The sequence below is a fragment of the Crocuta crocuta genome, unplaced genomic scaffold, assembly GCF_008692635.1.
Source record: "Crocuta crocuta isolate KB4526 unplaced genomic scaffold, BGI_CrCroc_1.0 scaffold363, whole genome shotgun sequence".
Lineage (NCBI taxonomy): Eukaryota > Metazoa > Chordata > Mammalia > Carnivora > Hyaenidae > Crocuta > Crocuta crocuta.
The window spans coordinates 477,611-493,346 of NW_027531626.1; the positions used below are offsets into that span (position 1 = coordinate 477,611).

Sequence of the window (15,736 nt, forward strand, 5' to 3'; positions counted from 1 at the left end):
CCAGCTTGCACTCTCTATCTCTCTCTCAAAAATGAAAAAAGTGTTAACAAAAATTTTTTAAAAAATTAGTGGTTAGGGTAGTGTGTTCGAATTTATGGTTCTAAAGCTCCCTCTTCTGAGGAGTCTGTGAAGTAAAAGTTTTTTCTTTCTCCTGGCCCTTTTCCTGCCTTTTGTTGTTTCTGCTGTGTTGTTCAATTTGGATTCTGCGCCCAGTTGTTTCTTTTTAATGTGGGGCTTTCTACTGAAAGGGAGCTTGCTTGGTTACTTTGGAGCTCACAGGGCTTCGGCTGTTCCAGCTCTTCAGATCTCACAGCAGACTCCATGTACTCACCCACCATTGAAATGTGCAAAACCCCTCCCAGTTTCCCAGCTGCCTTCCTCAAATTTGTCCTAGATTTTCATTAAGTACAAGTTAGCTGCTTAGATTTTTCAGTCCATCACATATCCTGTTGCTACCTCCTTCACAGATGCTGATACCTTGCAGGTCTTACATCTTGTGACTAGGATTTCTTGGAGGAACCATGTTATCTAGTTTTTTTTAATAGATGTTGTCCATAGGTTTTTGGAGGTGATGTCTTAGTTTTGGTTTTTCTGGGAATATTTGGGAAATTTCAAAAAAGTGCCACCATTACTGCTATCTTTTGAGAATCCCAACATAATTTTTAATAGCTGCAGTTTTACATTATTTGAATATGCCATCATTTACTTAATCAGTCCGCTAATGAGATTCCATTTTTCCCTTATAAACAGCTGGGATGAACATTTTTGTGGAATAATTTTTGCACATACTTGTGATTATTCTTTAAGATTAATTTTTAGAAGTGGTTTTGTGAGTCAAAGGATATTCACACTGGGCGCCTAGCTGCCTCATTCATTAGAGCATGTGACTCTTGAACTTAGGGTTGTGAGTTCGAGCCAACGTTGAATGTAGAAATTAGTTAAAAATAAAATACTTTTTAAAAAAAAGTATATCCATATTTATATGGCTTTTGATATAGCCAATTACTTTTCAAAAATGGCTGTACCAATTTACATTGCTTTAGGAATGTAATTCTGGGGGCGCCTAGGTGGCTCAGTCAGTTAAGCATCCGACTTTGGCTCAGATCATGATCTCGCAGTTCATGGGTTCAAGCCCTGTGTCAGGCTCTATGCTGACAGTCTGCTTTGGATTCTGTGTCTCCCTCGCTCTCTCCCTGCTTTGGATTCTGTGTCTCCCCCTCTCATATTCTTCCTGTCTCTCAAAACTGAATAAATGTTTAAAAAATTAAACAACAACAACGAAGAAGAACATGGCCATCTAACCACTGCACCCATGTAGTACTTAATTAAGAACAAGGGAAAAATAAAACAAGTTTTTGAGCTGCAAGAATAGTTGTCACAAAAGCCATAAATTAATGCAAACACCATAGTCACAGCAGACTCTGTTCAGGCTCCTGCTTAGAAAAGGTTTTCATTTATTTTAGTTGCTTTAATTTCCATAGCAGAGTGAAAGAGGTTGTGGTGTCTTTTATAGTTTTGTCTAGTGATACTGTGAGATGGGAGTGGCCAAGAAAAGGAAGAAATCAAAGGCAACTTCATTTCTAGACATGGCTTGTCTTACTTAAAAATAATAAACTAGAAGTCAGATTCAACCTTTATAAATATTTCCTCCATCTTCTGATTGACAGTAAGTCACTACTGTTTAAGTCATAGATTCAAACACATTGTAAATAAAACAACTACTTGTATTTGGCTAATTTATGTGAAGCTTATTCTTTGTTATAATTTTTTATCTTGAAAATCTGAGTTTATCTAGAAATCAGCATTGAGTGTCTACTGGACATTTTGTTTCATTTTATTTATTATTTATTTTTACTTAAGTTATATTATGCAAATGGTACCTGATGCTTAGAAAAATTAAAAGTTGTAACTAAGTCAAAGAGAAGAGAATCAAAACCTCTAATAATTCTACTAGAGATAAGTGTTGTTACTCTTGGCTATTTTTCTGTGTGTGTTTTAAATAAAATAAGATCATTGTTCTATTATTTTATTATCCACTTTAAAAACATAATGGGTGATCAGTATCTTTTCAATAAACAGATTTCTAGCCGTCATTGTAATGCCTGGGGTTCTCTGTCCTCATAATAACCCTCATAGCTAGAAACCTTGAGATCATCTTTGATTAGTCAGACCATCTCCCTCATCCACTATATCCAGTTGGGTATCCATCTAACCCGTAGAAAATCATGAACGCGTCTGTCCCTTTCTGATTCCACTATATTTGTCCTGCCTCAGCCTTCTTCGTTTCTAACCTAGAGTGTTGCAGTCATGTCCTACCTAATTACCAATCATTCATACCTACAATTTTTCTAAACTTTATTTTACTTCTGATTGATTGCTACTATACAAACTCCATATCATGATTTTTAGAGTCCTCTGCTAGCCTTTCTTTGAACCTTACTGCCTGCTTATCTCTCTTTCTTTTTTTCCATTCTTTCCTTCCTTTTCTTTTCTCTCATTCATTATTTTTCTGTCCCCTGAAATATTTGTACTTCTTTATATATTAGTAATATTGCTTATTCTGTCCCAACATGCCATGCATTTTTTTTTTAAATTTTTAATGTTTATTTATTTTGAGAGAGAGAGACAGAGCACAAGCTGGGGAGGGGCAGAGAGAGACACACACACAGAATCCAAAGCAGGCTTCAGGCTCTGAGCTGTCAGCACAGAGCCCAACATGAGGCTTCCGTGAGATCATGACCTGACCTGAAGTAGGACACTTAATTGACTGAACCACTCAGGCACCCCTTGCATTTTAATTGCTGTTCCCTCAGCTTAGAATGTCTGTCTCCACCTTTGGAAATTACATTTCACCATCAACCCTGGATCAAATGCCATCTTCTTTTGAAGTCTTCCTTAATTTGAATTAGCAGCTACCTTCTCCTGCCCCTCTACTGCATTTTCTATATACTTTATATTCTGCATTAGGCTATAACATGCCCCTCTTCCTCCTACATGTATTTCTCTTTTTTATGTATATTTTAAAAAGTCACATTTTATTTAAAGAGTCACATAACTTTATTAACTCTTGACATTGACAGTCATTACTGGGTAGTCTTTAAGGAATATCAAGACATCATACTTTCTCTTGTTTTAAAGAAAACACCAAGTACAGTTACAGCCAAGTCATGAATAAAATGTTTATTTCTAGTGGAATTTCAATGGTATAATTTAAGCATCTCTTTCTTATGATTTTGCCCCTTTTAGGCTGGATCAGTACACGTAAGAATTCGACGAGATGCAAATGAACAAATGGTTCTTGCTCATGTGACCAACAGGCTGTACACTCTAGTGTCTACGTTGACCGTTCAAATTTTCAAGGATGATTGGATTAGACCTGCCTTACTGTCTGGGCCTGTTGCAGCCAATGTGCTAAACTTTTCAGATCACCACATAATTCCAATGCCTTCTTTAAAGGGTACTGAGGATTCAAACCCTGTTACATCGACTCCAGCTAAACCTAGTAGTCCACCTCCAGAATTTTCATTTAATACCCCTGGAAAAAATGTGAGCCCAGTTATTCTGCTCAACACCCAAACAAGACCTTCTGGCTTGGGTCTTAATCATGGACACACAGCTTATAGTAGTAGCTTGCTTAATCAAGGACTTGGAGTTCCAGGAATTGGAGCAACCCAAGGATTCAGGACTGGTCTTACAAATATGCCAAGTAGATATGGAACTAACAATAGAATTGGACAACAAAGACCTTGATGTACTGTAATTTAATTTATTTTTATGAGGAATATTGACTCCTTCATTCCAGTTTATTTTCTAATCCAGCTGTGCACCGACTGTTCAATCATTTACTCTACATGTTAGAGAATAGTAGGTTTGTTCACATTACATGAAACTGATGAAACTATATTTTTGTAAAATGTATTTGGAGCTGTGAGAACCTTCTAAATGTTATAGAGTTGAATATAGGCTTCCTTTAGAAAATGTGTTTCTCTGATTTGGAATTTTGTTATTTTTAGTTTTGTAGTTGACTGCAGTGTGATAGACATTATAAGAGAACCACTTGATGGAGCAACTCTGTCACATTATTAAAAGTATAACATTTTCTTCAGTGAAATTTATTAAACATATTTCTTGAATAATACACATTTTAAGAAAGGAAAAAACATCCATTCTAAAAGTAAAAGTCTCTTTTATAGCTTTTCAAACTTAATTGCTCCGTTTTTGTTTTTTTTTTTTGAGGTCCTTTTGATTTGTGTCTTGCAAAAGAAAGCAAAAGTTTTTATCAGGAATTTTAAAGCATATTCTACTATCTAGCAAAATTTCAAATTTTTAATTATCAGTGTCTTTATAGTTTTTTTTCATTAAAATATTTCAGTATACTTATAAATAGTCCATGTTCTGAAAGTGTTTTATTTTGGTTAAGTGAATACCAAATCCTTTGGTAATGTGCAATGAAGGAATCCCAGTTTTCTATATAACATTTAATCAAATACTGACATAATAACAAAAAACAAACCCCCCAAATACTGACATAATGATGGAATTTATCTTTTTTGTCACCTTTTCATTGGTTGACTTTACTCTCTCACTTTATTAACAAAATATATCAAATATATTACCAAAATGTATAGAATTCCATGTATAATATGGGATTTGATATCTGTTCAAAGTTGCATAAGCAATTTAAGTTAACATTATATAGTTTTACCAAAAGATAATAGACCCTACATTGTAGAATACAGTATTGTTATATCTGTAACAGGCAATTTCTAACTTATTTTGTTTTGCTTTGTCAAAATCATAAATTGTTAACTGTGATGAAGTATGAGAATCATGTGGATTATCTTATTTTTTTATTTCTTTTCCAAATGCAGGTGTTAGGGACTGGCCAACATGGTCAGTATTACTTATAAAAAGTATCAAAAGCAGCAGTCACAAATTACCTGAGGTAATTTTTTAAATTTAATCGTGAGTTTTATAATTAGAGTTTTAAAAGGTATTTTGAGAGTGGATTCAACTTTTCTGGAATCTAGTGCTCCTGGAGATTTATGACTTCCAGCCATCAGCCAGGTGTGTAAGGAAGATTTTTGTTTTTGTAGAATTTGTAAGTTGCTTCAATCAACTCATTCTCTTTTAAATATGAGCAACACTTCCAGATCTGATTTCACAGTGAAATAACAAACATCCAAGAAGCCATCTCTGTCAAGCAGAATTATAGTCAACCTGTGACCATATTCCACCTTTTGCTTGGTGAGGAGTCGGTCATTGTCTTTAACATCTGCAACCGTGTTCAGGCATTTGACCTGCTGAAGAAATAGAGCCCACACTACCATGACTGCTAGGAAAAATGAAACTTCATAAAATGTAATAAGGCAACCTGTTTCTTGTCCTTTATCTTATGTTCTCCAACTTTTAGTATACCTATGATTGGTCTATAATTACAGGGAGATTTTTCCTCCATTGACCTCACCTAAGTGGGTCATGCATGAAATCTGAAGAACTACCATGTACAGAGTGTTGATCTTTAAGAGGTATGTGCTGCTCCCCATGCATGTCTTCTCCATTCTCATGGGATTTTTAAAGTGTCCAGGTACTGAACACACTTCTGCATGAGATTAAATGCCTGTTTCCTCCACACCTATTCAGAGGCAACACCTGTGTAGTTGTCCCACCAAAGGTGCTTTGATACCCACCTATGCTATTTAAGAAGTTTGCTGTGGGTTCTGAAGGAATTGGCTCTACTTGCTGAAATTCACTGATGCCAACTCCTGCAGGTGACATTGGTCCATTCATGATTATATAAAAAAGTCTTATTTGCCAAGCTCTGGCCAACTTCTGGATATGAAAACAAGAAACATGACCAATCTAGGTCTGTCTGTAGGCAGCAGCCTTGCTAGTAAGTCTTGCCACAGAGTCATATGAAGCTGAACAAGGAAGTTTGAATTGACTACTTGGCCCGTCATTTGTGATTAAGAGCAAGTTGTATGGAGCATGATACCCTGTCTGAGAAAACACCGTACTGTAATGGAAAAAACACTGGACTAGAAGTCAAGAGATTTTGATTCTGATCCTGATGCTGCCACTATGTAAGTAGTTTTGTTACTGTGGGCAAGTCATTTAATTTCTCTCGGCTTTATCATCTGTAGAGTTTGGGCAGGGAATGGATTAGTTAATCTGAAAACTATCTAAATTTCCTTCCAGTGACTACCTCAGCATACAGGCCAAGTGTTATCTACACCAACACCCAAGCCATTAATTTGAGGTGCCATGAGTATAGAAGGTGAACTGCAGATTAACACCATTTAGGTTTGTGTTTGTTTTAGACTTGACTTAATATCTGTTAATATTAAACAGATTTTTCTTAGACTTCTTTCTTTGTGGGGAAGGATTATTTTGGGTGTTATTGGAGAAAAGTTTAGGACAGGGTACCTTTAGCTTCCTTGGATAAAAAGAATGGCGTACATTTTTCTTTCTTCCTTAATCTCTAAAGATACAGTTGGAATTACATACATGTATCAGCAAATGGGGAGGCCCTGAATTTTAAGCCTCTGATGTAGCTGCTCGTGAACTGCCAGTTTTTTCCTAAAGAATGCTGATCTTTTTGGGAGTCTAATCTGCTTATATAAGAAAATGCTTTCTATGTTCCAAATTGTTTGAAACATACTGTTTGAATAAAGAACATACATGGAGTTTTCTCTCTGATCTTAAATAATTTTGGCTTGTTTATTTATTCAGTAGCAATTTATTAGTAATTTAATTCAACAAATACTTGTTGAGTATCCAGTACATGCCAGGCACTGTACTAAATAATGTGTATACAATAGATCAATTTTTATGACCTATTCCCCAAACCAAAGGGAATACAAGGATAAACTATAGCACTTCAAGTACATGGTAATCCTACTTGTGATGAGACACAGAATGATAGTTCATGTTGTCAAATGAAACTGCCTCCCACATCCTCCTTTTCTTTGGCCTCATTTTCTTGGTATTCTCCTTTTATCCTCTTTTTTTTTTTTTTTTCTTTAATAATGAAACTAAGGAAGCAAATTTCCATGGAAGAGGCCGGCTATAGGGGTCATGATATCATGCATCATCCTGATATCAGGAAAGGAAGACAAAGTTTGGAAAGAACAAGTTAGGCAGACACTGTTTGAGAAAGATAATTTTTATTTTAATGTTTATTTTGAGAGAGAGAAAGTGTGAGCAGAGAGAGGCAGAGAGAGAGGGAGAGCATCCCATGCAGGGTGCACATTCAGCACTGAGGCCGATGCAGGGCTTGATTTCACAAATCATGAGATGACGTGAGCCAAAATCAAGAGTCAGACATTTAACCGACTAAGCTCCCCAGGCCCCCCAAGAAGAATTTTTTAGGTTATATAATGGATTGCCATATATCTTCAGACTCTTGCACTGGATGAGCAAAAATTTTTTAGGTCACCAGGCTGAAAGTAATGGTGTCCCCAGGGCATTTGTGGGCTTAAGGTGGCTTTTATTTAAGTTACTGGTTTATTGTTTTTTGGGTTTAAAAAAATTTTTTTACTGTTTTATTTATTTCTGAGAGAGAGGCAGCGTGAGCAGGGGAGGGTCAGAGAGAGAGGGAGACACAATCCGAAGCAGGCTTCAGGCTCTGAGCTAGCTGTCAGCACAGAGCCCGATGCGGGGCTCAAACCCACGAACTGTGAGATCATGACCTGAGCCAAAGTCAGATGCTCAACTGACTGAGCCACCCAGGTGCCCCTTAAGTTACTAGTTTAAAAGCACCTTTAATAACACTAATATCATCATCATCAAATTGCCACCCAACCAGCCTACCTTCTTGCAAAAAAGTGAACTTAGATAACACCTGGCCAAGTTTTCTGACTAAGGCTGCATCAGGTAAAAATCTTGTAGTACTGAAGTAAAAAAAAACTAATTGCTTAAGATTCTGAAATACATTCATGAAGGCAAGCCATCCATCACTGCTCACACAATTTCCTGCCAAATCTAGCTGCTGGAAGTTTTTCAGAGGGTTCTCTTCAAAAAATCCACCTGGGTGAAAAAAACAGAAATAAGTATATTGGTTGGAAATGAAACAATTTTTTAAGAGAAATGACTGTTTGAACCAGTGTTTTGCTTCAGAAAGAATTTAGAATTCGCTATATAGATAGGGCAGTGATTATGAATCTGTTCTGTTATATTTACAAGTTATATTTGTTCTAAAGTTAAGGGGATCTGATAGATAGTAATTAGTAGCAGTATAGCAAACCAATATAAATGAATTATATATTCTTTCACTTTTCCTGATTCTTCCAGGAAATGGAAAATTGCTTTAAAATTAAAGTCTGAGAGTCACCTGGGTGATTCAGTCAGTTAAGCGTCTGACTCTTGATTTCAGCTCAAGTCATGATCCCAGGATTGTGGGATTGAGCTCTCCGTTGGGCTCCACGCTGAGCATGGAACTGCTTTTAAGATTCTTTCCTTCCCTCTTCCCCCTCTCTCCTTCGTGTTCTTTCTCTTTTTCTCCAATTAAAAAAAAATGAAGTGTGAGAGATGCTATTAAATATTTGTCACCTTTTTCAAAACTAGTCATAAGTCATTTCCTCTTCTTGAGAAGTAAACACTAACTGTAGTTTCTTTGGGTATGGAATGTTCCTCCTAACTGTAAGCTTGAATAAGTGAGACCCTTTCAGTATCTCAAGATAAAGTTTTTTTGGCGTTGCCTTTTTTTAATGCTCCTTAGATTCTTTAGGAACTTCCTCCATTCCTTACAGAATAGGGCACTCCTACAGAGGGAAGGTGGATATCCTAGCCGTGAAGTCAAAGATAATAGCCTAAGGAATAGAGGAGTCAAAGAAAGTAGGTTTCTGGGTCTGAAAGATTGCACAAGACAATACCCATCTGCCTGGATTGCTCACTTTTGGACTGTTAACAGAAGAGGGAAATAAAGTTCTGTCTTCTGTAAGCCATGGTCTCTTGTTATACCAGCTTAAGCCCTGTCCAGCCTCACTCATACACAGGCCCTCACTTTCTCCTTTCTTCCTCCTTACCCTAAGGAGCCCTTCTTTATTTCTTATAAGCAGCTTTCTCCCTGCTCTCTTGGGCTTCGTATTCATGTCCTTTCAGCCTCCCCCCGTCTTCCCAGCATGGCACGCACTCAGCCAAAATACTGGTTGCCATTTCTTGTGTCTCTGTATAAGGTTCCTTCCCTAAAGAGCAGCTTTTCTCTTTCTCTACTAGCAGGAGAACAGATTTTACCAGCTCACAGGAACTTAACAAAGAAGAATTTAAAGCCAAACTGTTTCTGTAAGCATTGCATTACTTTACATTCCAATCCAGGATACGAAGATTTTAATTTCTCTAAGTCCTATTAACACTTGGTATTATCTGTCCTTGTTATTATAAACACCCTAGTGGGTGGGAAGAGGGATTTCATCATGGCTTTGATTTGCATTTCCCTGGTGGCTAATGATTTTGAGCATCCTTTCTGGCTTATTGGTGGTCTATGTATCTTTGGAGAAACGTCTATTCAGATCTTTTGCCTGTTTTAAAAATTGAGTTATTTGGGGCACCTGGGTGGTTCAGTTGGTTAAGCCTCTGACTCTTGATTTCAGCTCATGTCATGATCTCATGGTTTGTGTGTTTGAGCCCCACATCAGGCTCTGCCGTGACAGCACAGAGCCTGCTTGGGATTCTCTCTCCCTCTTTGCCCTTCCCCAGCTTATGCTCTGTCTCTCTCTGTCTCTCTCTCTCTCTCTCTCAAAATAAATAAACTTTTTAAAAATTGAGTTGTCTTTTTATCAGTGAGTTCTATGAGTTCTTTATATTCTAGACAATAGTCTAGAAAATAATGATTTGTAAAGTTTTTCTGCCATTCTGTGGGTTCTTTTTTCACTTTCTTGATGATGCTCTTTAAGCACAGCAGTTTGTGACCTTGATGAAGTCCAATGTATTTATTTTTTTCTTAACTTGCGTTTGGTTGTAATATCTAAGACTTTGCCTAACTTGAAGTCATGAAGATTTGCTCCTAGATTTTCTTCCAAATGTTTTATTGTTTCAGCTCTTGTCTTTAGATCTTTGTTGCATTTTAATTTTTTTTACATGGTATGAGGTAGGGGTCCGAAATCATTCTCTTGCCTGTGGTTTATTCAGTGGATATATCTATCCTTATTCCAGTACCACTGGAATTGTAGCAAGTTTTGAACTTGGGAATAGTATGTATTTGAGTTTTGTTCTACTTTTCAAAGATTGTTTTAGCTCTTCTGGGTTCCTTGAGTATTCATATGAATTTTAGGATTAGCTTGTCAATTTCTGGCAAAGAAGCCAGCTGGGATTTTGATAGGGATCACATTGGATCTGTATATCAATGAGGGGAGTATTGTCATCTTGGCAGTATTACACCTTCCAATCCAGGACCACAGGATGTCTTTCAATATCTCTTGTTTAAAGAGGGGTCTGCCAAGCTTTCTATTGTAAATTTGTAATTTTAACCTTTTTTTTTTAATATTTTTTATTTATTTCTAGGAGAGAGAGAGAGAGAGAGAGAGAGACCATGAGCAAGGGAGGGTCAGAGAGAGAGGGAGTCACAGACTGAAACAGGCTCCAGGCTCTGAGCTGGCAGTCAGCACAGAGCCCGACGCGGGGCTCGGACCGACGAACCGCGAGATCATGACCTAAGTGAAAGTCGGACACTTAACCGACTAAGCCACCCAGGCGCCCCTGTAATTTTAACCTTTTTAATGAATAAATATCATGGGTGAGATACTAATATCCTTTTACTCCTCAAAGTTTTGCCCACTGACTTTAGCATCCACCAGTTGATCTTTTCCTGTAACAATTATTAATTTAAGGATTGCCTAATAGTGAAACTAGCTAAACACTGCATCTCAGGTTAGTTTTTCTGTTTATGGAAAAAGTTTAATTATATCTTTAGTTTATATTGTATTTATGGATTAGATTTTCTCCTGATTCTAGAAACAGTTTGGTAAATGATATTTTTGTAAAACATGGCTTCTTTGTCTAAGTTTGCAAACTTGTTGGTGTCATAGTTGATGGATTTCCATATTTTTTAAATCTCTGATTTACCTATAATTTTCTTTCTTTTCTTTCTTTCTTTCTTTCTTTCTTTCTTTCTTTCTTTCTTTCTTTCTTTCTTTCTTTCTTTCTTCACAAGCATGGGATGGGCAGAGAGAGGGGGACAGAGGATCTGAAGTGGGCATTGTGCTGACAGGCTGACAGCAGCCTGTCTCACAAACTCACCGACTCACCAACTACAAGATCATGACCTGAGCTGAAGTCAGACGCTCAACCAACTGGGCCACCCAGGTTCTCCAATGCCTTTGATTTTTTTAAACAAACGTTATTTTTTTAATAACAGTTTTAGATTTATAGAAATACTGCAGAGTACACAGAATTCCCATACTCTCCAGACTCAGCTCCTCCTATTTTTAACATGTTACATTATCATGGCATATCTGTTGCAATTAATAAACCAGTATTAGTACTTACGTTGATAGTGTATTGAGATATCTTTAGTTTTTACCAGTGTCTTTTTTCTGTTCAAAGATCCTATCCAGGATATCACATTACCTTTAATCATCACGTCTCCTTAGGTTCTTCATAGAACCTCTTGTCTTGCGACAATTTCTCAGACTCTCCTTGTTTTTGATTACCTTGACAGTTTTGAGGACTATTGGCCAGGTATTTTGTACGAGTTGAATGATGTTTTTCTCATGATTAGATTGGGGTTATGCATTTGGGAGAGGAAGATCACAGAAGTATAGAGTACCATTTTTATTATATCATGTCCAGGGTGGATGCTGTCAACATGATTTGTCATTGCTAGTATTGACCTTGATCACCTGGGTAGGATGGTGTTCAGTTTGTCCTCTGTAAAGCTACCCTTCTTCTCCCCTGTGTATACTATCACTGAGGAAGTCATTATGTGCAGTCGGCACATAAGTAGTGGGAGTTATGCTCCACTTTCCTATGGGCAAAGTTATCTACATAATTACTTGCAGTTCTTCATGAGAGATTTACCTCCTCCACCATTTATTTATTCAGTAATTTATTTATATCACTATGGACTCATGGATATTTTATGCTTTGGGATGTAATCCAATTCTACTTTATTTTATTGTTCCAATTGTTCTAGCTTTAACTACTGTGAGCTCTTTTAGTTGGTTTCTGTGTCACTTTGACTTCCTCCTGTTATTGTGGGTGTTTTTTGGTTTTTTTTGTGTGTCTGTTTTGAGCACGTCCATACTTTTCTCACACTACAAGACACTCTAGGCTTATACATTTCCTGCCCTAGTCCTAGAATCAGCCATTTTGTCAAAGTGCCCTGGTTCCTTTTATTAGAGAATGGTATTAGAATCCGCGATCTGGGTACAAGGAGTGCTTATTGCTTCTGAGGTATCATTGCTTCTAGGACCTCTCAGCTGACAGAGCAAAGAATATGTATATGTATATGTGTAAGAAAAATTCAGTTCATTCTGCCTCCAGTTTCTGTCCTGTGTGTCTCCTTTACTGTGCATCCAGAACACTTTAGACACTTCTGGTTGTCAAATGTGTGGAGGCTTTCCCCCACACCAGGCAATCCTGTGCAACACCAGGTGGGTGTCCCACAAGTTAACTCAATTCTAGCACTGTCTACCTGGAAGTAGAGTCAGATCCCACAGGTTAAGGGCTCAGTCCCACAAGACTGCTCCCATCCGACTTCAGGTGCCAGTCACAAGGAGTAGGTCCCCAGATTATCCACAGCCTCTCTCTGTTTAGGCTACAAATTGGAGGTTCCCATATGCCCCTCCTCATGTTTGATTAATTTGCTAGAGGGATTACAGAACTCCAGGAAACACTTATGTTTGCCAGTTTATTAAAGGATGTGCAAAGGATACAGATGAACAGCCAGATGAAGAGACACATAGGGCAAGGTCTGGGAGGATTCCGAGCACAAGAACTTATGTCCCCACGGAGTCCAGGGTGCAACACCCTCCCAATATGGGTTTGTCTGCCAACCTGGAAGCTCCCTTAATCCTGTACTGTTGGGGCTTTATGTTCAGTTTATCCTCTGTAAAGCTACTCTGCTCCCTTTGCTATACTACCACTGAGAAAGTCACTATGTGCAGGGATGATCAATTGTTAACTCAGTTTCTAGCCCCTCTCTATTCTTTGGAGGATGAGGGGAGGACATGAGAATTGCAAGCTTCTAATCATGGCTTGGACTTTCTGGTGATGAGCGCCCATTCAGGAGCCATCCAGGAGCCCACCCAGAGTCTTATCACTTAAGAAGTTACAAAGGTTTCAGGCATTGTGCCAGGAACTGGGGGCAGAGACCAATATTTATCTTCTATTATTTCATATATATATATTTTTTCTAGATGTAACCATATATATTAAGGTAAACATGAAATGAATTCATACTGATGTCTCCAATTCTAAGCCATAACCACATGGATTATACTATATACTAGCCTTCTTTTGCTGTAGATTCCTACCACAACAAGAAAAACCTGGCTTCTACCATCTGCCATCCATTTACTTAATTATTCCAGTGTAAGTGTATATAGCAGTATCAAAATTGTTAATCTATACCCCAACTGAATATAACTTTATAAGTTAGAGTTCAGTGCTTATTGCAGTTTATTTTGCCTTTAGTGTTACAGACTACTCATTTCCTAAATTATTTATGGCAGCATCTTTTTCCTTTATCCCCTAGTGAAGTTGAATCACAGTTTGTAATACAATTAGAGTGTTTTGCTTTCTTCATTCCATTGTCAGGTTTCCCAGACCTACTAAATGATTGTTTTTTAAGTTGATTTTTTTTTTTTTAAGTAATCTTCATACCCAGCATGGGGCTCAAACTCATGATCAAGAGTCACATGCTCTTCCAACTGAGCCAGCCAGGTGCCCCCTAAATGATTTTTTAGTTTGCATTAAGGTTCAGTCTTTGCACTGTAAAGTTTATGGGTTTCAACAAATGCATAGTGTCATGTATGCACTGTTACAGTACCCTACAGAATAAGTGAACTCTCCTAAAAAAAATCCCCTGAGCTATACCTGTCCGACCCTTCTTCCACTTCATCTGAGTTCCTAGCAGCCCCTGAACTTTTTTTTAAATCAAAGTATAGCTGACATATATTATATTAGTTTCAGGTGTACAACACAGCTGTTTGACAATTACATACATACATTAAGCAGTGCTCATCATGATAGGAGTAGTTACCATTTGTCATTTATTATTGACTATATTCTCTATGCTCCCTATGCTATACTTTTCATCCCCACGACTTCCAGTTATACCATGCAAATTCTTAACAGGCAGCACACTCTAATTTTGAAGCTTTTCCTCTCCATATTTCTTTGAAATAAATTTTTAACATTCTGAATTAAGAATTTGCATGGTATAACTGGAAGTTTGTACTTCTAAGTCCCCTTCACCTATTTCATCATCCATCCTGCCACACTTCTCCATCTGGTAGCCACCAGTTCTCTATATGTATGACTGTTTCTATTTTGTTGTTGTTTGTTTATTTTTTAGATTTTAGATCAAATGGTATTTGCCTTTCTCTGATTTATTTCAGTTAGCATAATACCCTCTAGGTCCATCCATATTGTTGTGAATGATATGATTTCATTCTTTTTTAAGGCTGGGTAATATCCCATTGTGTATACATACCACATCTTTATCCATTCACCTGTCAGTGGACTTTTAGGTTGCTTCCATATCTTGGTTATTGTAAATAATGCTGCAGTAAACATAGAGGTGTATATATCTTTACAAATTAGTGTTTTCATTTTCTTTGGGTGAATACCCACAGTCACTGAACTTTTTGCTGTGCTTTTCCAAAATGTCATATAATTGGTTTCACACATTATATAGCCTTTTCAGACTTGTTTCTTTCACTAAGCAATATGTATTTAAGTTTCTTCTTGGACATTTCCTGGCTTCTTGCTCACATCTTTTTACCACTGAATAATATACTGTTGTATGGCTGGACCACAGTTTGTTTATCCATTCACCATTGAAGGACATCTCAGTTACTTCCAGTTTTTGGTGATAATGAATAAAGCTACTACATGCGCCTGTCTCTGTTTTGACTAATGAAATTATTTATGTCACTCAATCTTCTCTTTATCAGTTTTGCTTGACTTTTTTTTTTTTTTCTAAAGTAAGCTCTACATGGGGCTTGAACTCATGACCCCGAGGTCAAGAGTCTCATGCTCTACTGACTAAGCCAGCTGGGTGTCCCAGTCTTGCTTGACTTTTATTTTGTTACTCTTTTTAAAGAACCAACTCCAAGCTTTATTAATCTTGTTTAGTATATTTTGACTTTCTGTTTCATTGACTTATATTTTTTTTGGTTTTTTATTTTATTTTTAAATAGTTTATTGTCAAGTCGGTTTTATCATAACACCCAGTGCTCATCCCAAGTGCTCTCCTCCATGCCAATCACCCCTCTTCCCTTCCCCCCCCCCCACTCCCATCTGCTCTCAGTTTGTTCTCCTCTGCATTCAAGAGTCTCTCATGGTTTGCTTCCCTCCCTCTCCCCCACTATTTTTCCCCTTCTTCTCCCCCATGGTCCTCCATTAAGTTCCTCCTAATCTGACTTGTATTTATGATCTTGGATTTACTCTGATGTTTTTCTGGCTTCTTACATTAGAAACTCACTAACTTTGGTCTTCTCTAATATGAAGATTTAAGGCTATGAGAATTTTATTCAAGCCCTGCTTTTGCAGCATGCTGCAAATTTTGGTACAT

The 15,736-nt window shown here is 37.3% G+C and overlaps 2 protein-coding genes across 4 annotated transcripts in view; one reads left to right on the plus strand and one right to left on the minus strand.

The window, feature by feature from the left end:
• The window catches only part of SLC30A6 (solute carrier family 30 member 6), a 42,010-nt gene extending 36,637 nt beyond the window's left edge, over positions 1–5,373 (plus strand). For all 3 annotated transcript variants that reach the window (XM_077772780.1, XM_077772781.1, XM_077772782.1), the window contains one exon: positions 3,247–5,373. In XM_077772780.1, coding sequence (XP_077628906.1) covers positions 3,247–3,750 — 504 coding nt within the window. In that variant the 3' untranslated portion in view covers positions 3,751–5,373. The remainder of the gene's footprint in view (positions 1–3,246) is intronic.
• Positions 5,374–7,149: 1,776 nt separating this feature from the next.
• Positions 7,150–15,736, minus strand: part of NLRC4 (NLR family CARD domain containing 4) — a 28,604-nt gene continuing 20,017 nt past the window's right edge. The window contains exon 8 of the mRNA XM_077772797.1: positions 7,150–8,028. Within this exon, the coding sequence (XP_077628923.1) occupies positions 7,739–8,028 (290 nt within the window). The 3' untranslated portion in view covers positions 7,150–7,738. The remainder of the gene's footprint in view (positions 8,029–15,736) is intronic.